At 36.0% G+C, this 24045-nt stretch overlaps 1 protein-coding gene across 3 annotated transcripts in view; it reads left to right on the top strand.

The window, feature by feature from the left end:
* LOC120427952 (UHRF1-binding protein 1-like) overlaps window positions 1–24045 on the top strand; it is a 55670-nt gene that overhangs the window by 26412 nt on the left and 5213 nt on the right. For all 3 annotated transcript variants that reach the window (XR_005607018.2, XR_005607017.2, XM_039592904.2), the window contains exons 2-13: window positions 984–1185; window positions 7368–8248; window positions 8312–8431; window positions 8487–8761; window positions 8855–8875; window positions 10766–10858; window positions 10915–12128; window positions 12195–12354; window positions 12461–12593; window positions 12656–13180; window positions 18169–18283; window positions 19440–19460. Coding sequence is in view for 1 of the 3 variants with exons in the window: in XM_039592904.2 (XP_039448838.1) it covers window positions 984–1185; window positions 7368–8248; window positions 8312–8431; window positions 8487–8761; window positions 8855–8875; window positions 10766–10858; window positions 10915–12128; window positions 12195–12354; window positions 12461–12593; window positions 12656–13180; window positions 18169–18283; window positions 19440–19460 (3760 nt within the window). In the remaining 2 variants the exon portion in view is untranslated. The remainder of the gene's footprint in view (window positions 1–983; window positions 1186–7367; window positions 8249–8311; window positions 8432–8486; window positions 8762–8854; window positions 8876–10765; window positions 10859–10914; window positions 12129–12194; window positions 12355–12460; window positions 12594–12655; window positions 13181–18168; window positions 18284–19439; window positions 19461–24045) is intronic.

The raw sequence follows: 24045 nt of genomic DNA, 5'->3' as shown, positions 1-24045 counted from the left end.
AGCAAATTCTCTATATTTTGCTTCTTCGGACTTTGTTGATACGACCTTTAGTTGCTGAAATATTGCAATGCAAAGGTTTAAAAACAGGAAAATTTATGTTTTCTAATCTTACCCAAACAACCCACCATTTCCTAATGTCGATAACTCATCAACTAATGGTCCGATTTACAATGTTAAAATATGAAACATTGGTGAAATTTTCCGATCCTTTTGAAAACAAAATTTAAAAAAAATCAAGACTAACATTCAAAAGGGCCAAACATTCAATATTACGCTCTTTTGAAATGTTAGTCTTGATTTAAAAATATTGAAAATATTGTTTTCGAGAAATTCGGAAAATTTCACGAATGTTTCATATTTTATGATTTAAAATCGGACCATTAGTTCTCTACATGGTTGAACTAAGAATGCATGGAACAATTCCATCTAAAGAATAAAACAAAAGAAAATAGATTTATAAAACCGTTCATATAAGGACAATTTTTCGTGAATGCTCATCGTTTATCTTATCTGTTCGGAAGACAATACATTTATTCATCCATTTTCGTCCACATGCTTACCGCCTAATGTGCGTTTACTTCAAACGTTCCTCCTCCGAACACAATAACTTTTTACACATATTGCTCGTACCCAAATACGCCGCTGTGACGCAAACACCTGTTTTCGACGACGCGCATCGCGTGCTGCAGAATCGTGTCTATAACTGGAGAAAATACGTTCCGCCGGTCGGTCGCTCACGTGCCCTCGAAATGTCTGTCACCGTAATATTGGGAACGGGGAAGTTGGGGATATTTTGGGCATATTTTTTCTCGACTTTGGATTTATTTTTAAGCAAACCCAAACTCCCCTACGACACAAATTTGTGCAGGTTCCTCGAACGACCTTCCGCCCTCGCCAGCCCATTTATTTATTTAGAATTACCATACAATATCTTCCACTCAAGCACGCGTTTTCTTTCCTCACTTTTTTTCCCTTCCCTGCAGCTACACCAAGAATTTATCGCCGGACAAGGTGAACCTGAGTGCGTTCCGCGGCGAGGGCGAACTCTCGAACCTGCAGCTGGACGAGAATGTGCTCACCGATCTGCTCGAGCTGCCCTCGTGGCTGCGGCTCACGTCGGCCTGGTGCAATCACGTGTCGTTCCGAATATCCTGGACCAAGCTGAAAAGCACCCCCATTACGCTGGTGAGTAGACTCAATAGTAGCGCTGGTGGGTCACCGGGATAATGTGACCCGGGCTCTTCGGTTCAGTTGTTATAGTAGGTGTATAAATATATAAACACAAGGTGGTGCACCAACTCGCGGCCGTATAACTATACCGTTAATCCTTGTCGCGTCGACGTCGTCGTTCTCGTCCTCGCGGAATCCGTCCGTGGTGGGAATAGCCACCGCGTGAATGAATTTATTGTCCCACCCCCTTTGCAATCCACGCTTCTTGCTGTTTGGCTTCTTGGCTTCTTGACTACCTAAGTAGAGTGCGAGAATTTCCTCAAGCGGAAAAAGATTTTTATGTGCTGCATAATGTATGCGCAATGTGTACTCAATTTAAACCTCTGCTGGTTCTCTCATCAGTTCGCAAAAGGAGGAGCGTTAACTGGACTGCAGTGGGATAGTTTCTTCACTTCATTGGAGGGAACGTCGAATTAAGGGATTTGAGAAATACGAATTATGAGCAGCTTTAACGTTAGAAGCAATTTTTAAATTCGAATAAAACACATGCAAGCTTGATTATTTCCTATTAAAAAATGAAATTATGGTTGGATATTTTTAACTTTTCAAGCATTTTATTCAAAGTGATTTCCATAAAAGCTGGAAAATATTTGTTTAAGTTGTATTTTTTTTCTAAGAGATCTTTTTTAAGAAGTTATAACGTTTTAAAAGTTGAGAAGAATCACAAAAGTTTGGATAAGCGAGTCCTGGTAAATTTTGCTGTATTTTTATTTTTCAATTTAACATCAAATTCATGTTTTTTGGTCGATTTTCGATCAGCGTTATTTTTGGTGATTAATATTGATTTTTGCACTCTAACTTGGATTTGGTCCGCACTTTTCTCTCGCACTTTTGACAACAAGAATTCGAAAAACTAGGCAACCAGCAGTTGTTTATTTACATTTCCAGTCGCAGTTTCCACCAAACTGGACATTCGCACTTTAAAATTGCGATTGACAGGTGAGCAACATCGGCTCGCTTTGATCATTTTTTGAGAAAATTAAAATTTCCCAAGCCCAAGCGTTATTTTCGGTGATTAATATTGATTTTTGCACTCTAACTTGGATTTGGTCCGCACTTTTCTCTCGCACTTTTGACAACAAGAATTCGGAAAACTAGGCAATCAGCAGTTGTTTATTTACATTTCCAGTCGCAGTTTCCACCAAACTGGACATTCGCACTTTAAAATTGCGATTGACAGGTGAGTGACAAGTCGCAATAGTGCGATCGATAGCAATAATTTAGTGCGAAGTCCAAGTTAGTGAGAATTGCGCAATAAATGCTGTGTTTAATTTGTTAACGTTTTGGCCTACTTATTTTTTCAGCCATCCTCAGAACTGGAAAATTCGTCAAACAACTAATTCATGTTTGAGACCTCATTTTATTTAAGTTTGAGCGAAACTACAGGCATCTCAATATTTCATCACCGAACCGAAATGGCACATTTTGGCAACTTTCCAACAAATCGGTCGCTTTCATGACATTTTTGTATTATTGATTTGACTAAAACTTTACAAAATCTTTTTTTTTATTTTAGATTTTTTTTATATGTAGAGCGTCCAACTTCCCGGGGTTACAAAATTCCCGGGAAACGGGAAATCTAAAAAATAATTGAAAATTATTCGGATTCTGGTTCTGAATAATATTTATTATCAACATTGTATAGGACAACAACTTTAATGGTCAACATGAATTTGAGGATCAATTTCCCTGGGCCTTGTAAAGTCAAGGGGCATGATTTGATCCTAGTGCATTAGTTAAAATTTGGGTAAACATTATTTTTTATAAGCACTATGGACACCATTTCATGCTACGAGAACTCGCTTTGCCGCAGCCCCAGGGCTTAAGCGTCGACCGATAAGCTGTCTTCGTGAACTAGGTAGTTCTCCGATAGTGAAAATATCACAATTGCACAAAAAACCGCTGCTTCTGTGACTTTTTCACTATCACAACGTGGGATTTAGGTTGGGGCTTCAGGGTAGTACAGTTGATTTGTTGCTTAGCATTAGCATTTAAAATAAATCTGTATCCTTTCCAAATCTTTTTGATGATAAATTTAGTTGCAATTGTTAATTAGAGTAATGCTGTCAATAAACTTTGATTGATGTAGAATACTAGGCATTCTTTTATGTCAAATTGTCCATAGAGTCTCGATCAATCAATAATGTAATGATATCGGACAAAATTCGTTGATCTGTTGAACTAACGGTTTTCGGATTATGGTTGTATTGACCATTGTTGCGAATCGAGGAACTACGGATCTTTTGACGTAAATGGTCATTTCTTTTTCAAATCGCGATTTCTATCCTATTTGTATATCAGTTCACAAATTTTTATTGTTTTTTGATAGAAGTAGTACTACAACAGTTAAAGGAACGTTTAGTTTTGAACATTAAGTTTAGAGGATTTTAGATTAAAATTTAGATTTTCAATCCAAAGTAGTTAGCAAATGAATATTTGGACTTAAATGAATAATTGAATAAGTTGGACTTATGAATAACATACAACTGTGCATTTATTCTAGAGTCAGATCCATACAGCGTCAGTGTTTATTTGGTCGAAGTGTACTAATTCATTGGCAGATCTGATTCTAGTTGTAATGTACGACAAGACTACTGACGGACGTGACAGGACGAGGGCCCAGTTTAGAGGTTTCAACATCAACGATGTGTGGCTGGACCACCCTCCCAAAAAAAAAAAAAAAATGTGTTTGAGGATCAATGTATGGCTTGACTGCTTGAAAAATTAATACAATTTTAAGAAAGAATACAAATTTTCTTATTTATAGGCTGTCTTTCAAACCATGTAATAAATTTCAAAAATGATAATATGTATTTGTTCTGCTGAAAAGTTTTATAATTTTGTAATCAAAGTGTTTGTACAGTGAGTCAAATGAGTCAATCATACCACAACCATAAAATTACTTTTAAATTTGTCTTTGTGATCAGTTTTAGAGAACATGATTCACACTGACACCTAGAGTTGGAATAATAAAAAAAAACAATCATGCAGAAATTATGTTTTTCATGACAAATATCTTCTACTGGTTTCAGCACATTATTTATCTAAACGAAGTTGACTTTATAGCTGTCGGTGTCACCATTGCTAGTACCAACCACTAGTGTCTTACTTTTTATCTACAAGGACTTCGCCGCCCTGGGCTCCTAAGTGTATGAAAGTATGGCACGGAGCGACGGCGCCGAATACCCATATTTACGCAAAGAATTTCAAAGCGCCCGCCGCGGGATTCGAACCGGCGACCTCTGCATTGTGAGTCCAGTGCGCGGTTCGATTGATCCACACGGGCGGGACGATTGCATTGAATATCTGAGCATTTAATTTACCTAAAAATCAAACTTCTCGTGGCTTTTTACATGAAACAATGTTTTATTAACCCTCTACTGCCCAAATTTTTTTTTCGAAATTTTTTATTTTTCCCGTGTTCAGGAGGTCATTTTGAGCAACTTTTGTTCTACGAAAAACTTGACTTCTCTTGTTTTATGTTTTTCTTGTTTCATTTTTAGTATTTTAATTTGCATTTATCTTGTTTAGTTTATGTTTGTTTTTGGTAGTATTTGGCCTATTCTACCACCTATCATTACATTTTGCCTATCTAATTTTTTCATGTTTTTACAGTCACTTTTTCAATTTTTTGCTTGTTTTTCACATTTTCTGCTATAGAATGGCACCATTATCATTTAAATTGTAAAAAAATGCGTAGAGGCATAGTCTGGGACACTAGAAAAATTACTGCATACTTCTTTTTACTTAAAATATAGGAAATGTTAGTAAAAAACACAGCCAAAGTTGACCCCTAAAAAAAATGACATTTTGAAAAACATTGGCAAAGTCACATAAAACAAGTAAAACTTCCAACCCATAAATTTTCAAAAATTTCAAGAGTTCTTCTTTCCAATGCTTTTTAAAGATCAAAAATTGGTTGAAAAATTGATTTTTGGCGATTTTTTAAATCGAAGCCCGTCTAGAGGCGGGGTTGGGTTGTAGAGGGTTAAGTTTACAAATATGTTGATGAAGTTTTATAAATAACAAGCCTTACCCGACAAACTTCGTTCTGCCTTTTTCGTTTGTTTACGTTTTTTAACTTTTTTGCTTATTCAGCCTCCTGTGATCAATATTTGATTCTACGTAACTTTCACCATACAATTTGCCGATGCTCCGGAATCGGTTCCAGAGTGGCCAAAGTGTCAATTAGTTAGTATAAGAACTTTCCTTGGGCTTATACGAATCCAACGCAACAAAGAGCACCTCGATCCGACGTTCCGTGTTGAATTGATTCGCGTTCGAACAAAACCGTCGAATTTTTTTTATATATATAGATAGATAGATATAATTGCGTCCCGTCCGTGTGGATCAATCGAACCGCGCACTGGACTCACAATCCAGAGGTCGCTGGTTCGAATACCGCGGCGGGCGCTCTAAAATTCTTTGTGTAAATATGGGTATTCGGCGCCGTCGCTCCGTGCCATACTTTCATACACTTAGGAGCGGCGAAGTCCTTGTAGATAACTCGGGTGAGTTTTCAAAAAGCCGAAAGAGCCACCGTGACCTCCGACACTAATATTCGTATTTCTCCAAATTGCAATTAAATTTCATTTATTTTTAGTTTGTGGCACTTAAAAGACGTGTAGATGAACAATTTTAAGAATTTTTGAAATTGGTTTTCCGTAAGTAGGTCGAATACCGAGGCAAAAAAGGCTTTGTTTACCATTGGCTCTTACGGCTTTTTGAAAACTAATCCGAGATAAAAAGGAAGACACTAGTGGTTGGTACTAGCAATGGTGGCCGACAGCTATAAAGTCAACTTCGTTTTAGATATAATTGCATTTTTTGGGCACCTTTTATATACCACGATGTAGTTTTTTTATTTGGTTTCATTTATGGTACTGTTTTTATGGTATCATTTATGGCAAGTGTTTTCATAACACAAAGAATGTTTTAAATTATACGATAAATTAGCATTATTACACAATCAGGCTTCCATTTTTTCATATTTAACCCTCGTAAGCCCTAGGAAGTTCCATTGCTCGAAAAAAAAAAACTGTAAAAATAAACATTTTATCAATTCTTTGATTTTGATCTCGGCGGAAGGGGTTTATAACTTATTATTTAAATGATATAACACCAATTTTCTTTTTAAAAAAATACCAAAAATCTAATAAATTATGTTCAATCCATAATATCGTAAATTTCGATGCCTAACAAATTATCAAGATCTATTTCCAATTTTGAATACCTACTTCAGACATTAATAATATTTTGAACAAACCTTGACTTGTAATTTTCAGACTAGCTGATTAGTTCAATATGAAAAGTAAATTGAATTTAATTAGATCAAATTAAATTCATTCATTTTATTTTATTTGTCTGTACATTTTCAAAATACTGGTGCCAAAACTCAAATTTCCGGAATTCCCGGGAAATTTACAAATTTCCCGGGAAACGGGAATTACTTTTTTCCGAGAATTCCTGGGAATTTTGTTTTCCCGGAAAGGGAAATTGGACGCTCTAGTTCAGAGAAGTATCAATTTAAATTTAATTTAAATCGAATTTTGGCCAATGCAAATATTTTATAATGCATTTTCCTGCGTTGATAATCATGTTTAGCAAGTTTGAGATTGCTTAAAAATATTTTGAATTTTTCAGAAATTCCGATGTACAGTAAGTTTTTTTCGCGAATAAAAAATATTTTAAAAACTAATGATTGCAAATTAACTGGACAGTTGTAAAATGCATTTTAAAACACTTGTTTTATTCAATTGTTGAAACCATGGCTCGTAATTTCAATTTATATCCTTTTTTATTGTTTTGCCCCCTCCCTTTTGACATTGATCAGAAGTCAAGGATGAAAAATCTAGATTTGCAACGAATCCCATTCAACATTTTTAGCAATTTCGAAAACATCCTTTGAATGGAATTTTAAGTCAATTGTCTATTTGTTTAGTCAATTCATCGATAAAATCAAAACTATATTGAAAAGTATAACTTTTCGATACAAGTGCTGAAAAGTTCAGCGTGAAAATTTTCTAAGCCTAATCATTGGGTAATGGAGACGCATGGTATTCGACGACAAGTACCTTATGACCCTGCGTCTCCACATTTGGTAATGAAATTAATCTCATATTTTTTTGCCATTGCAGACACTCGACGAGGTCAACATAACGATCGAAACATGCGAAATCGCCCGGAGTGGGACACCGACGGCGGCCGGGGCCGGCCTCTCGAGTTTGGCGGCACCCCAGGGCAAGTACAGCTTCATCCACAAGGTGATCGACGGCATCACGATCGTGGTGAACACGGTCAACGTGAACCTCAAAAGTCCGGCCTTTACGGCATCGGTGCAAATGTCCCGCATCCGGGTCGAATCACGCACACCAAAGTGGCTGCTCGGAGATTTGCGGGTGACGAGGCTTAAGGATCCTGCTCGGGGGTTGATACTGATTTTCAAAGAGTTGTCCTGGCAGACGGTGCGGATCGAGGCTAGCTCAACGCAGGATCAGAGTTTGACGCCGTTGCGATTGCTGACGAATCAGGCGCGGTGTAGGATAACGATAAAGAAGAAGTTGTCGGATTGTAGCATAGTGGCGAGTAGGTTGGTGTTGATCTTGGATGATTTGCTGTGGGTGCTGACGGATTCGCAGCTGAAGGCGGCTCTTCACTTTGTGGACTCGCTGTCCGGGTTGATAAAGGCTTCTAACAGTGTGGTTCAGCGGGTGAAGGCACAGCGAAAGCTAGAAACTCTGCCCGAGTACCAGGCTCAGCTGGCGCAGTCGTCCAAGGTGCCGGATGTGCAACAGTTGACGGCTGCTCAAAAGTACTTTAATATCTACGACGTGCGCGAAACGTCGTACCACTTCTTCAGCCAGCGGATCGATCTGCATCTGTGCGATGACGCCGGAGTGGGCCGATCAAGCCATCCACATCTGAAGGACGGTGGAGCGCTGCAGATTTCCGTGCAGGGCTTCCAGGTCGACTACTATCCGTACCACCTGGCGAAGGCCGATCGCTCACATTGGCCAAAGTAAGATGATCGCGTTTTGGTAGGTGACCTTCGTGAGCTAATGAAGATGTGTTTGTTTTGCAGATACAAAGAAGCAACCGTTCCGCCGGCCTTGTGGCTCGAGCAATCCTTGAATGCCTTCCGGGAATCGATACTCAATCTAACCCAGCCAAACCGGCCCCCAAGCCATCCCAGTTTAGAAAGGTAACCTCGAACGTTATTCTCCGAACCTTTAATATTGACATCTCTCTCCTTCTAGGACAACGAACCTCGGTCAGCAGCAGACCACAACCCTGAAGACGCCCAGCGCCAGTGCCAGCGCGAGTGGGTCGCAAAGCACCTCCACCAACACCGCCGTGAACACGCCAAACACGCCCGGTTCCCTCTCGGCGGCGGCCTCCCCCATCAAGAAGCACGTCATGGACAATCTCTCCAAGCTGATGTGCAGCTGCGTGATTATGAAGGTGGAGGAGTTTACGCTGTACCGGGTGACCACCTCGGGAAACAAGCAAATGCCAAAGGAGTTCATTGCTGGTGAGTGCGGCAAAAGGTTTCTGTCTGGCTTGTGGATTGATTTATATTTACCGCTTTCGTTTATTTTCTAATTTCGCTGTTCACGTGTAAAAGCACAAGGCAAACGGAAAAAAGGTATTTCGAAATTCATGTTCGTCAGATTTTTAGTCCGTCTTGAATGATTTTCATAAATTGTCCGTTTATACTCTCGACTTCATCTTTCAAGTTTTGTAAAAATAAGTTTGATCGGCCCCATTATTTAAATTAGAGTCTATCTAACTATTCGGCTAAGGACAATCTTGCTCATCAATAATTCCCATCATAAAGCTCGTCCTCGTAATTATTATTTACGACTCTGCACGTACGCTTGGCTTTATCTAACGCAACAGCTCGTTGAATATTCATCACACCTGTCACGGGAATAATTTCTTCCTGCACACTTTGCACCTGTTGTTCCGTTGTTATAGTTTGAACATTTCTTGTCCTTTTATTTCTATCTTCCTTATTGCATTGCGTGTATCATCGCCGTCGCTCACCGCAGCACTGATATGTTGCGCTCTTATTACGCAATTATATATGGGGGAAGGAGCAGGGTGGCAGCTCAAATAACAAAATCGGAATAAAAACTATAAAAAAAACAGAACTTTATTTCAAAAATAATCATCGCATTGAGCAATATTATGAAAACTTTGATAAATAGAAATATTTTAATACTTTTGAGTATCATGGGTTTCCTAACATCTAAAAAACTTCCAAGCTCGAGAAAATGGGGTAATTTATACGGAAACTTCCGAGAGAAAAACAAAAAGATTAAAATATTCAAAATATATAAAAAAAATACAAATTGAAAAAAAAAATATATTTTTTGTTGAAAATATAAAAAAAATCTGGAGAACAAAATTTCTGAAATAAATAAAATCAAATACTTTAATTCTCAAAATCATGAATTTCTGAATTCTAAAATTATTATCTTCCTAATTTTTTCAATTCATATAAATATGTACTCTTAAATTCTTAATTTCTGAATTTTAATTTTTTTTTATTTACAAATTCTTAAATGCTGGCATTTTTGCTGCATATAATTTTTGTAGTCATATTTAAGGTTAGAAACTCAATTTTAGAGAATTTTGAGATTGAAAATTTTGACCAGTATTTCGAGGAATAGAGTACGGACTGTTTTTTTTTCTTCAAATTCCTGGATTTTCGTTTTCTTTTTATTTTTAAGTTTTAAATTTTTGATTTACAAATGTTTTAAATTTATAAATAATTATTTAATTATTTCATTGAAATTTCAATTTGTAGCATCGTCGACTATTTTAATTTTTTGATGTTCTGTACCTTGAAATTTTTGAATCTTTGTTTTTTTCAATTTATTTTTATTTTTTTATTTGTTTAACTAAATTTTAAAATGTTTGGTTATTTTAATTTTTGTAGCTTAGATTTTGTAATGTTTTATTTTTTATGCATGCATATTTTATTTTAAATTTTTAAATCTTAATCAATTTTTTTTTTGTTTTAATATTCGTTTTTTCAAAAAAATATTTTAGATTTTTTTAAATTAAATTTCTGAATTCCAAAATTTTTGTCTTTCCAAATTTTTGAGTTTGTGAATCAGATATTTTTAAATTTTTTTAATTTTCTTCCAAAAAAATGGAATTCTTTTGAAAAAGTATGTGTGATTTCAAGATATTTGACTTTTTCATCAAAAATACAATGATTCCTATATTATTAAAATAAAAATAAAATACCTTAATTGTTTATTTTAATATTTCGCTTGAATTACAACCTAATTTACACACTGCTGAAAATACATAGAAAATAAGTTTCGAAACATAAAATAGAATTTGAGTCGCCACCCTGCCCTGTATCGTCTCCCTACATGCCACAAAACGGGAAGCAAAGTTATGATTTCGATTACGTGTTCCGTCGTCTCGTCTATGTTGGTGGGGTGGGTGGGATCTGAGCAGAGTTGTGTGGATCTTATAATTTCTCAACGTGTGTTTGTGTGTGCACTTTTCTTCGCAGGTGATCGAGACCGGTACTCGCTGCCACCGGACATGCCAACGCTGCACGCCGAGTTCACCTACTTCTACTACCCGGGGGATTTCGTGTTTCCACGTGAGTTTTGAGCTAGATTTAGGTGAATTTTGGTTTAATGAATATCTTTTTTGCAGTGCCACCCTCGAAGGCGTTTGTCCACGTGAACCCGGTGCAGATCAACTTCGACCTGGACAGCTGTCTGTGGTTCAGTTCGTTTGCGTTGAACCTGCACGAGAGTTTGCTGCGGACGAATAACGTCGCGAGTAGTTTGAGCAGTCCCAGCACGCCGTCTACGGCGGGGGGCAGTGGCGGGGTTGAGCAGCCGCCAAATCTGATGTACATGGACGTGAAGGTCGAGGTGATAATGCCGAGGGTGGTGTTTGAGGCCTCGAGCGGGGCGCCGATGCAGCGGGATCGACCCAAGGCGATGCACGTGCAGGTTTCGCGCGTGGCCATGACCAATATCAGGGAGATGGGCGCGTCGCGGGCAGATTTGGCACAGGCCATTTCTTCGTTGCAGGAGGGTAGCTTGGTGTTTGGATCGGGTTTTCCGTCGAAGCCGGGTGATTTGTGTATTGTAACGGATAGGATTTTGTCGCACATTGCGGCCACGGACGTAACCGGGGTGACACCGATCTCTCCGCAGCTGCACTCGGCGTTCGCCAATTTGACTCGGTATGCCATGTGGAGTGAACCACGGGATGTGTGGTGTTTGAAGCTGGATCCGGTTTGGTGTGATTTTTACGGAGCGCGTTCGGTGGGTCAAAGCCGGCCGATTACGTTTGTGGATGCGGTCCCGGTGACGGTGTGGGTGCACGGACGTTCCGAAGAAGACATGTTGCCAGGTGAATTTAACGAAGGTCGGCTGGCCCACGGAAGCAGTAGCGAAATAAGTAGCAAACGGCATAGCAATATTTCTAATTCAATCAAATCCAACGACAGCCTCGTGCTGTCGATTAGCAATCTAAGGCGATCCCTAGAAGTAGACCCATCGAGTAGCAATTATCCTCAGGAGAGCAGCGACAACAGCTCGTCCAAGCGTAGTTCCGCCGCCGGAAGCCATCCACCGTTGATTGGCGAGAACGTCAAGAAGAAAGTGGCAGCGGCCAGTTCACGCCCCAACAGTTTTCCCCAAGTTCCGGTAGATAGCAATGCAGATGGTGATGGTTCCAACGCCGCCACCGCCGCCGATACTAACACGGCGGATCTGCACATCATAGCACATGTTTCCAATTTAGTTAGCGTTCAAATTGACCACTACCAATATCTGTTCCTGCTGCGGCTGGCCGAGGAATTGACCGAGCTGGCCACGTTCCTGTCGCTGGACTCGAAACGGATCCTGCAAGCGGTGAGTCTTTACTTATTGGCGTTGATTGACGTTCTTTCTAATCTTCGATTCGTCTTTTTTCGACAGGCCAACGTCGAAAAATCGATCATCGTCGGCTGTGTTATCCCGCAGGTGGAAGTTTCCCTCGTGATGCCTTCGCAAACGCCGGGCAAGGAGTCGAGCGGCGGCGACGGCGAAAGTGTGCTGCCCGATTCCGCTAGCTTAGGTGACGATCTGCTTACTAATGGTAGAGTTACAACCTAGAAAAGGGCGCATGTCAAGCCTCGCGTAGTTCAACACAGATTTCTTCTTTCCGCCCCATCTTACACGCTGCTTTTCACACGCACCAACAGGTTCCGGATGGCCTAACTCGATGGACCAAACGAGGAATTCGAACGTGTTTAGCAGCACGGAGTGCCCGTCGCCGATCGCGACCGAAGGAATTGTGGAGGCGCAAGGCCCAATGTCGGTTCCGAATACCCATGGGTAATGAATGCTACTTCTTGATTAGCTTAATCAAAATGTAACAACTTTAAAATTGCCCGCAGATTTAACGTGCACATCCAGAGCGTTCCCACCACGTCGTCCACGTCCGGCGTTGCGTCCGTCGAAACACCCTCGTCCTCATCCGTAGCCGGTTCCAAGTCCCAGTCCAAGGGTCGCAACCCCGGCCCCTCCGGTGGTCCCGACTCCAGCTCCTTCTCGAAGGAAATCAACTCCGGCCTCAGCTCGATCAAGAAGGGCTTCGGCAACTTTATGACCTCGATCGATTCGGCGCTCAAGACGAACATCTCCGAGGACGTGAGCGACACGCTGTCGGTGCAGTCCGACCTGTCCTCGGACTCGGAGAACTACCTGATGATGCTGGGCGACTCGGAAAAGCCGACCGACTGTATGGACGTGATGTTCAAGCTGAACCCGTTCGCCAACGACAGCAGCATGAAGGTGGCGCCGATCGAGGTGGCGAGCGAGGTGTGCGAGGATCCCTACCTGACGAACATGTCGTCGCCGTCCGAACCGTCCGAGGCCAGCAGCCTGCGCCGGCGGGATCTGGTTTCGATGGTTACTTTTAGGTGAGGTCGCTTGAAATAGATTGATAATGGATTGTGATCATTCGATCGTTATTTCCGATCTACCAAATCAAAATGTTTGCTCTACGGTATTGTCTTGAAGGCTTAAATTTTATAAATTTCATTAATTTTACAAATTTCATAAATTGTATAAGTATTATAAGTTTTATAGATTTAATAAATTTCTTACATTACTAAATTTCATCATTTTCATAAATTTAATAAATTTCATAAATTTTATTAATTTCATAAATTGGCTAAATTTTATAAATTGCCTAAATTTTATTAATTTCATAAATTGCATAAATCTCGAGTTTTTTTTTTTAAAGGTCCTATAAACAAAATTTCCAATTTTTGCTTTTTGGGTGTTTATGAAACCGCCTTGAGTCAGGGGTATTCAAAAACACCCAAAAAGCAAAAAATTGAAATTTTGTTTATAGGACCCTTTCAAAAAAAAAAAAAAAACTAGAAATTTTATAAATTTAATAAATTAAATAAATTTAATAGGGGAGCTGGGGGTAAGACGGCCAGGCGGGGTAAGACGGCCACCCCACTGTTTTAATAAGTATACTAATGAATATTACTAAAATGTTTAGCAATACTGTTCCTCATGCTAAATAATGCATATGGAGTCACCTTTGCCAGAAATATTGTTTGAAATAGTATAAAAATAGCTCAAAATAAACAAATAATTATTGAACTTGAAACTGGATGTAATTTTCATGAATTACAACTTAGGCATTTTTGTTAAATAACAATATGTTTTCCTGTCTTCAAATATTTTTTCATGTTAAATTGAAGTTTTCCCTAGATTATGTCCCTCGAAAAAGTTCAAAAAAATGCGATGAACTGTCTACATTTTATAAATTTAATAAATTTTATAAATTTCATAAATTTAATAAATTTTATAAATTTCATAAATTTAATAAATTTTATAAATTTCATAAGTTTAATAACATTCATAAATTTTATAGATTTCATAAATATTTTAAATTTAATAAATATTTTAAATTTAATAAATATTTTAAATTTCATAAATATTTTAAATTTCATAAATTTTGTAAATTTCGTCAATTTCATAAATTTCATAAATTCCATAAATTCCATAAATTTCTTGAATTTCATAAATGTCATAAATGTCATAAATTTCATAAATTTTATAAATTTCATAAATTTCATAAATTTCATAAATTTCATAAATTTCATAAATTTCATAAATTTCATAAATTTCATAAATTTCATAAATTTCATAAATTTCATAAATTTCATAAATTTCATAAATTTCATAAATTTCATAAATTTCATAAATTTCATAAATTTCATAAATTTCATAAATTTCATAAATTTCATAAATTTCATAAATTTCATAAATTTCATAAATTTCATAAATTTCATAAATTTCATAAATTTCATAAATTTCATAAATTTCATAAATTTCATAAATTTCATAAATTTCATAAATTTCATAAATTTCATAAATTTCATAAATTTCATAAATTTCATAAATTTCATAAAATTTCATAAATTTCATAAATTTCATAAAATTTCATAAATTTCATAAATTTCATAAATTTCATAAATTTCATAAATTTCTAAAATTTCAAAAATTTCTAAAATTTCTAAAATTTCTAAAATTTCTAAAATTTCTAAAATTTCTAAAATTTCTAAAATTTCCAAAATTTTCTAAAATTTTAAAAATCAAACCATCCACATTAACGACCCCCGGGTCTTTTGTGGTCTCTATTGCAAGTTTCTGCTCGAACCTTGGAGTCCGAAGGCTTGAATGGGGAGAGCACCCAAACCTCTTTCTACTCCAAGGAACCTTCCACCCCAGTGTTTGAACTGACGACCTTCGGATTGCGAGTCCAACCGCCGCCAGCGATTCCACCGAAGTAGGCTTGGTTTGGTGTGTTGTTTGTACTTATGGCATGGAGTCGACTCCTACACCTCGAATGACTTAACGGCCTAACAACAACCAAGGCCGGGACCGACATTTTACTTCCTCATCCGATGGAAGGTTGGAGCAGATGGGAATCGAACCCAGAATCATCCGCTTACAAAGCGGACAGCGTAACCATTCGGCCACGCACTGCTTTCTAAAATTTCTAAAATTTCTAAAATTTCTAAAATTTCTAAAATTTCTAAAATTTATAAAATTTCGAAAATTTCGAAAATTTCGAAAATTTCTAAAATTTCTAAAATTTCTAAAATTTCTAAAATTTTTAAAATTTCTAAAATTTCTAAAATTTCTAAAATTTCTAAAATTTCTAAGATTTCTAAAATTTCTAAAATTTCTAAAATTTCTAAAATTTCTAAAATTTCTAAAATTTCTAAAATTTCTAAAATTTCTAAAATTTCTAAAATTTCTAAAATTTCTAAAATTTCTAAAATTTCTAAAATTTCTAAAATTTCTAAAATTTCTAAAATTTTTAAAATTTCTAAAATTTCTAAAATTTCTAAAATTTCTAAAATTTCTTAAATTTCTAAAATTTTTAAAATTTCTAAAATATCTAAAATTTTTAAAATTTCTAAAATTTTTAAAATTTCCTAAAATTTTCTAAAATTTTCTTAAATTCTAAAATTTTTAAAAATTTATAAAATTTCTAAAATTTCTAAAATTTCTAAAATTTCTAAAATTTTTAAAATTTCTAAAATTTCTAAAATTTCTAAAATTTCTAAAATTTCTAAAATTTCTAAAATTTTTAAAATTTCTAAAATATCTAAAATTTTTAAAATTTCTAAAATTTTTAAAATTTCCTAAAATTTTCTAAAATTTTCTTAAATTCTAAAATTTTTAAAAATTTATAAATTTCTAGTTCGCTTTGTGCTCGTGAAGCGACCGGTCGTATATCTTGAGCTCCTCGGTACGCGTGTTTTGTTTCGTCTTTGTTCCACACCACCGGGTGTAGGAGCTGAGATTTCTCGTCAGCTCGATTGACGACTCGGTGTTTTCTTGGTGGAAACGCAACAATGTCTCACGTGAGAACAAGGGAGAACACCTTCAAGGTGATTCTATCAAATTTTCCAAAACGTCCTAAGTTTGAGGAAATACATAAATTCATCCACGTTAACCTTGCTCTGACTCCAGACCAAGTGAAGCGTCTGCAATTCAGCCATGCTGAAAATTGCGCGTACGTGAAGTGCAGTGAGCTGAAAATAGCGCAAGAAACTGTTGCTAAGCACAATGGGCAACATGTCATCGAGTCGAACAACGCCAAGGTTAAAGTTCGTTTGGTAATGGTGGACGGGGGAGTGGAGGTGAAGCTCCACGATCTCTCGGAGAACGTCACCAACGAAGAGATCGTGGCCTTTCTTCAGCATTACGGAGACGTCCTCAGCATCAAAGAGACAAGCTGGGGAAGCAATTACACTTTCCATGGTGTTTCGTCTGGAATTCGGGTGGCGAAAATGATACTTCGTCGCCACATCAAATCGTTCGTGACTATTCAAAACGAATCTACGCTCATCTCCTACAAAAACCAACCTGAAACGTGTAGGCATTGCACACTGAACCAGCACATCGGGATGTCGTGTGTGGACAATAAAAAACTCGTCGGCCAAAAGACCGCTCTCAACCAAAGGATGAGTAATACTCAACCAACACCATCTACTAGCTATGCTAGTGTGGTCAACAGTGGATCATCTACCAACACATTGCAAATCAAGGTTGTTCCAGACAATCCCAAGATCGAGAGCTTGAGTAACTCGGAGAGCGTCGCGAAGGCGATCGTGATCGGTAACTCAGCCCAGACAACGGTCGTGCCCAGTGAACTCGGCACTTCATCCAGTATTTTAAACATATCGCCTCCTGCTGGAACAGAGGGCGCCACAGTCCAAGCTCTACGTAAGGACGCGGACGCTGCAGGTTCATCGGCGCTGATCGGTAGAACTGACGACGACGAGATGCCCATCGCTGTGTTCACTGCTACTTCATCCGTGGACGGCACATTCAAGGTTCCACACCCCTTCCTTGAACCGAAGCCTCATCAACCAATGGACGCTAGCTCTGGTAGTGATAGTGATCACTCTGGAAGCTCCGAATCTAAAAAGCGCAAACCTGGTAGATCCAAAAAGCCCAAGCTGGACAAGTGAAAACGAACAGGATTATAATGATGTTTATTCAAATGATAAATGTGTTTTTGAAATTGCTGTTCAATAACTTTATTATATTTTTAATTTACTTAAAACCTATGTAACCTTCTCGAAGTTCCAAATAAACGTTTTTACAAAAAAAAAAAAAAAAAATTTTATAAATTTTATAAATTTCATAAAAATCATAAATTTTACAAATTTCATAAATTTAATAAATTTGGAAAATTTCAACAATTTGATAAATTTTATGAAAATCATAAATTTCATAAATTGAAGTTGGAAAAAGTTTTTACATCAGCACAGTTGTTTGACAATTATTAGTTTTCAAAATATCTGATTTAGGCCCCATAAAAATAGCAAGAAAAATGTGTGCATTTTAATTAAAAAAATTTTTCCATTGATTACATTTATATTTTTTTGTGTTAAAATTTTGCGACATTTACTTTAAAAAATATTGGCAACGGCCTTTTTATATTTTTTTAGAATTTTATCTTTTATCTTTTTTTAATTATCAAAATTTCTGATATTTTAAATTTATTAATGGTTTTATTCAATTTCTTATTTTTATATCTGTATATTTTAATCCTTTTTAATTTTTTTTTTTGTTTTGTTTTCAAGTTTATGTTTAAAACAATTGGGTTTGTATTTTTTTTAGCTTTTCCAATTTGCTTGGAAAAAAATAAGCTTTTTAATTTTCAAGATTTAAAAATTAAATTTTTTTTAAGGCGTTTGCATAAGATATATTAAAAATAATTACAAATTTCGATCGAGATTTCTCGATCCACGATCGAGAATTATCGATAGAAAATTTCGAAATTTTTGGTAGATCGTAATAAAGTGCAATATTCACCACGAGAAACTAGCACGATTGATGTCAATTTTCTTTGCTCTTTTTTCAGGCTTACAACGGTGGAAGTGATACGGCAAAACGTCGGCAACGATTCGTCGCTACGGTTGCAGGTGTCCGCGATCAGCTGCGATGAGTGTGGGGCAATCCCGTGGGACGAGTTCCAGGTTCGTAAACATCCGACTCCTTTCACCACACAAAACATCATCAGCAAAGGCGCGATCATGATTCTGTTTTAACTTCTTCGATTTTGTTTTTTTCTTTCCTGATTTATGTTTTCCTATTGAACAAAAAATGCTTTCCTTGGTTTGATTTCTGTTTTTTTTTTGTTGGGTTTCAACTAATTTCCGTTTCCGTTCTGTCGAGTTTTCCAACCGATCTCAATGTGATTTGCTTTATCGCTTCTGAAAACGAAATATAATCTGGTCGCACAGTAGGAGAAGCGTGTTTTTGTCTTGGTGTATGAGGCAAATGCGTTTCCCTGCTGTTTTAATTGTCAAAAGTTTACAAAACAAATCGTATTGCAGTCGCCACCATGCCTCTCGACTTTATGTTGGACCTTGTAAATAATCCCCATGTATTGTTTCCAAACCTCTACTCGTCTATTATTATTCAAAATCAAATCACGATAACCATATAATCTCGTAGCGTTAAGATTTCGTATGTAGAGAAAATTGACGAATTGCACTTTTTTCTACTAATCAGGCATGAATCACGCTCATATGAAATCTTATTTCAATCTCGATAGAAGTTAAAACTCGCAATCTCTATTATATAAAGCTCTTTCTATACTTTTATTCCCATCACCGTATACAAGATAGACATAAGCAATAACCAAAACCAAAAAAATATCTTTCATATATATCAAAGTGTTAATGTGTTGCAATCATATTTTATTCTTTTTTTGCATGCTTTCTCTATCTTCTACTTAAAACCAAATACTCAATAAACAAAACTACTTAATATCAAACAAAAAACCACATCACGGTCACCGAACCCCAAACGCGACGCCCAACATTATGCAACGCGCGACACACTCTCTCGATGGCCAACGAAACGAAACGACCCACAAAAAAAATCTACCAAACCCTCTAAAACCAAATTTGAATGAAACTGAACGTCTCTGTATGTGTGCGTGTCGTGTCTATTTATCAATCGATGTCGTCAACAACCGAAAAAAAAATAATCGAAAATGGCCCCAATCGAAAAAAAATCTGTGCGTGTGTGCGCGCGTGTGGTATCCTCTGTGCGCGCATCTAAAACAAACATAATCGAAACGAAATTAAAAACAACCCCAACAAACAAACAAACACACATTCACAGAACGGCCAGCATAAATCGAAGGTATTTATGAGTTTCACTTGTTACCTACTTATAGAGCGTAATCTTTAGTTGTTAAGTTTATTCGTCACTGAGAGAGAACAGAGAGAATAGTTTATTATTTTGTCAAAAGAGCAAGTAAAAGCAACAAAAGAATCTTCATAATTTCTGCATTTTCCGTTGATTTTTGTGCCCGGTTTTTCTGCTCCGGAGAAATATGAATGTATAATTCTCAAACATATATCTGTACATACAAACTTTCCCTGAATGTTCACCGTTGAAAGATTCGCGTCCTCCCAAAAACCTCCCCCCTTTCTTCCACCCTGCGATGTAACTTTTGATGTTTCTGTTTCGGTGTGTCCGTTTCCGCTTTCTATAATTGGTTATGATAGTGAATTTTCCACCGACCAACACACCACACAGTTTTAATGTGCAAACAACACAAGTAAGCAACCCTCCCTCCAGCAAACACTCACTGCACTCACATTCAACGACACGTTTTCTTCACGGCTCTGACGACACGTTTTGCGCACACTTTCACCCCGATACTTTTCCCACATGTTTTGATTGCCGCATATGCTCGATTAAGATCTGTGTCACTTTAAGGAAACTATATTGCACTGCATTGAAATAATATCTTTGAGCACTTTTAATTCTTTTGTCACTATTACAGAATTTATTTGTTTTACATATTCATCTAATATCGATTTTTTTTTATTTAAAAAAATAGGTAAAATCCATTATATGGAAACTGATATCCATTATCCACCCAAACGGAACAATTTCGTTGCCATTTATGAAATTTGGAGTATTTTTGAAACAAATATGGTATACTGTAAAATAAAATAAAAACAAATATTTTAAGAATCCATATAAAATTTATTTTATGAAAATTTTATTTTTTTACACTTTAAATTCTAAACAAGTGAAAAATATATACAACGTATTGCGTCTCTTAATACTCAAGGGGGTATTACACTACGGCAAACAAACAAACATTCTCGCACATTTTGACATTTTGCGTTGTTTGTTCGCCAACATTTGTTTGCAGAAACGTCAGCTTGCATACATTTTTTCTTATTTGCGAGCCAAACGCGAAAAAGTGCGAGTTTGTTTGTTTGTTTGCCATAGTGTAATAGCTCCTTCATATTACCATTTAGGATTTTTTTAAATACGATATTTTGTGAAAATAGATTATTTTATATTAAAATCATTGAAGTTGAAAAATTAATAAATTATTTTTTCCTCATATTGCCATTTAAAAAGTTAAGTATATTTTTTCAATTATAAAAACAGGGTCTTAGAGCTCTATGTAAATTTAAAAAAACGCTAAAAACACGATTTAAAATCATTTCTGATCACTTTTTTTTTTCATTTTAATGCAAAAAATAAATTGACAAGACAGCATTTTTTCGATGGATCAACTATGGTTCCCTTGGAACGAGCTGTCAAGTAGAAACTTTTCTGTCAAGAAGGGCCGCAAAGTTATTTTTTTTATTGATTTAAAAATCCATTTTAAATCCTACAACACAAAGGGTCACTATACTCAGAAAAATAAGCTTGGCCGGTGTGAACAATAAAAGCACAAATTTAATATTAATTTTAGGATCCAATTTGAGTACTATAGTTCAGATTCGATCATCAGAAGTTTCAGTTATCCGAAGGTTTGTATGGGACTTCGGTTAATCGAATCATGAACAAAAAAAAAGGTGCTCAAACAAGCATAGAGTCCTTAGGACAAAGTTCTTGGGTAAAAAATCGTATTTTTAAATTTCCTACTTTTTCATTTGGCCAATATTTTATTACCGTCATTTTGGCCGCCATCTTGAATCTAAATATTATAAATTCCTTTACAATAGTTTAGGAGTCAAACTTTAGTTCGACAATCATAAATAAAATACCGAAGTGATTTTTTTTCATGGCCTTTGGAAATTCGAGTCTGGGCTGTATTTAAGCAAACTCTATTTTGTGAAAATTTTTGTAACTCTAAGTTAAAATATATACAAAATTTGGCGTCGTTTGATACACATATTGCCAACCATAAAATTTAGAGTATTTAAAAAAATGTTTTGTGGAATAAAAACATGGTTTTCTTAGAACCCGTACAACATTGCGTTGTTTGATTATTTTAGTATTTTTTTGTATAGAATGATTTGGCTCAAACTTTGTGTAACTAAACCCCTATAAACAAAGAAGCCATTTTGTAGGACTGGTTTGCCAATATAAGTTTCATACAATTTTGGCATTTGACAATACCAAAATGGTACATAAAAATTCGAAAATCTGTACCTGTAGGAATTTTCTGATCGATTTGGTGTCTTCGGCAAAGTTGTAGGTATTGATGAGGACTATTTAGAAAAATATTAGGCATAGGGAAAAAAAATGCCAAAATCGATTTTCGAAAAAAAAAAAATCCCAAATCCGTAGTTTTTAGTTTTTGATTTTTTAGGAGTCAAACCCAAAAAAAAAATGCTTTGATTTTTTTTATAAATTGGTGAATTTGACTGAAATTCAAACAGGAACATGTCAATAAATTAATTATCTTAATTTTTGATTTTGAAATAAATTCGGTATTAAAGTTTTGAGTTTTCTGGAGCTTTGTACAATTCTTCGGACAACAAGACAGCAATTCCATTTTAAAAGAGCCTAAACCGGAAAAAAAGTTCTCCGATCGGGCTCAAAATTTTTTGGGGGTTCCTTGGCCAAAATAATTAGACCCGTATTTTTTTGTTTGACCATTAGGGTGACCTACATCGTGCGAGAATGGTTCGAAAAATGGCAATTTTCGTCATTTTTCGCAAAAACAACATTTTTCGAAAAATCATGTATCCGCGTCATTTCATCCGATTTTAGCTGTCTTAGACGCAAAAGAAAGATGATTAGTTTGGCTATTTGAGAAAAATAGTAAGAAGTTTCAAAAATCTAGCTTAACATTTGAAAAAGTCGTATGAAAACTTAAAATGGCGTATTTTAATTACGAAAATTTGGGTACCCTAACATGTATAGGTCATCGATGAAATTTTTTAGCTATCGCAGTTTTAGTGAAAAAAGTTGATTTTTTGCCGATTTCGTCATGTTCCTGTTTTTGCGCGTGGCGCGTCGAAAAACTCAGTTTTTATTTTCAAAAAATCATATCTCATAAATGTACGGTTCGACATCGCCCATTTTTTTGATATGTTATGTGAAATTTTCCGAGGAATCCGATAAAAATATTTTCAGACATAGGCTCTTTGGTCCAGACACGGTCAAAACGCCATTTTAAGTTTTCATACGACTTTTTCAAATGTTAAGCTAGATTTTTGAAACTTCTTACTATTTTTCTCAAATAGCCAAACTAATCACCTTACTTTTGCGTCTAAGACAGCTAAAATCGGATGAAATGACACGCATATATGATTTTTTGAAAAAAGTGCCTCTTGGGAAAAATGACGAAAATTGCCATTTTTCGAACCACCCTAGCACGATGTAGGTCACCCTAATGGCCAAACAAAAAAATACGGGTCTAATTATTTTGGCCAGAGAACCCTCAAACAAATTTTGAGCTCGATCGGAAAACTTTTTTTTCGGTTTAGGCTCTTTTCAAATGGAATTGCTGAAGATAGGCGTCGAAAAAAGAAACCTATCTCGCGCAAAGGATTTTGTTTTAGAAATTAATTTGCAAAAAAATGATCAAAAATTCGTCTGAAATTGTTTATAACAAACCCCTAAAATGTACTTGTATATCATGCAAAATTGCCTTTACAAACCGGTTTTCCATTTTTTTACCAAAAAGAATATAAATTCGATTATAAATCGATAAACTTTTCTGAGTTTTGTCGAGGCAGCCAATCGAAGACCATTCACTTGTTACACACTAATTTTACTTAAGTAATTAGCAAAATTGAAAATAGACAATAGGAAAGCATTTCTAGTTTTAGCACTGTGTTTGCAGTGTAGCTTCTCAGAAACGTTTGATATTAAAAAAACATATTTTTTTTATATCGTTTTGATAGTGAAAAATGCTAGAAAACTGACTAAAATAGTACGCCATTGCTTAAAAGCTTGAAATCCTTAAAACGAGTACAATTTCGGTAAGATAACGGAGTCGTTGAATGCATGTGATTGATAGTTTGATTTATGAACTCTACGTGTTTACTACCTCTAAATGTGGATATTAGAATGAAGCTCTATGTTTTTTCTACAGAATAGAAGGGTTTCCGAAAAAAAACCCGATTAGATGAAAAAATCGATAGTTTATAATTTGAAAAATGATTTGATTTTTAGTGCTTTCTTATATTTTAAAAGTATCTCCTACATACTTTTGTTCACTCACAAAATATTAGTCTGATTCTCTCTATCTATGCGGATAAAACCTAAATAAAACAACAACTATCTATGCTAAGTCGTTTCTCAGTAACTCGTAACCAACTTTGGATTAGGGTGACTAACTTTTGGTTCTTATTGTACTCTCGTTTCTCGTTTTGGTTTCGGTCTTTCTGTTGTGAACTTCGGCCGCGACTGACGCTTGGCTCGTCGTATAACATCCGGGGAACAATTCTAACAAATCGCAAACGACACACACACAAACACGTAAACCACACAATTTAAATTGCAATTTATTTAAAAACCA

This window comes from Culex pipiens, chromosome 2, assembly GCF_016801865.2.
Source record: "Culex pipiens pallens isolate TS chromosome 2, TS_CPP_V2, whole genome shotgun sequence".
NCBI lineage: Eukaryota > Metazoa > Arthropoda > Insecta > Diptera > Culicidae > Culex > Culex pipiens.
This window is presented reverse-complemented; position numbering and strand designations above follow the sequence as displayed.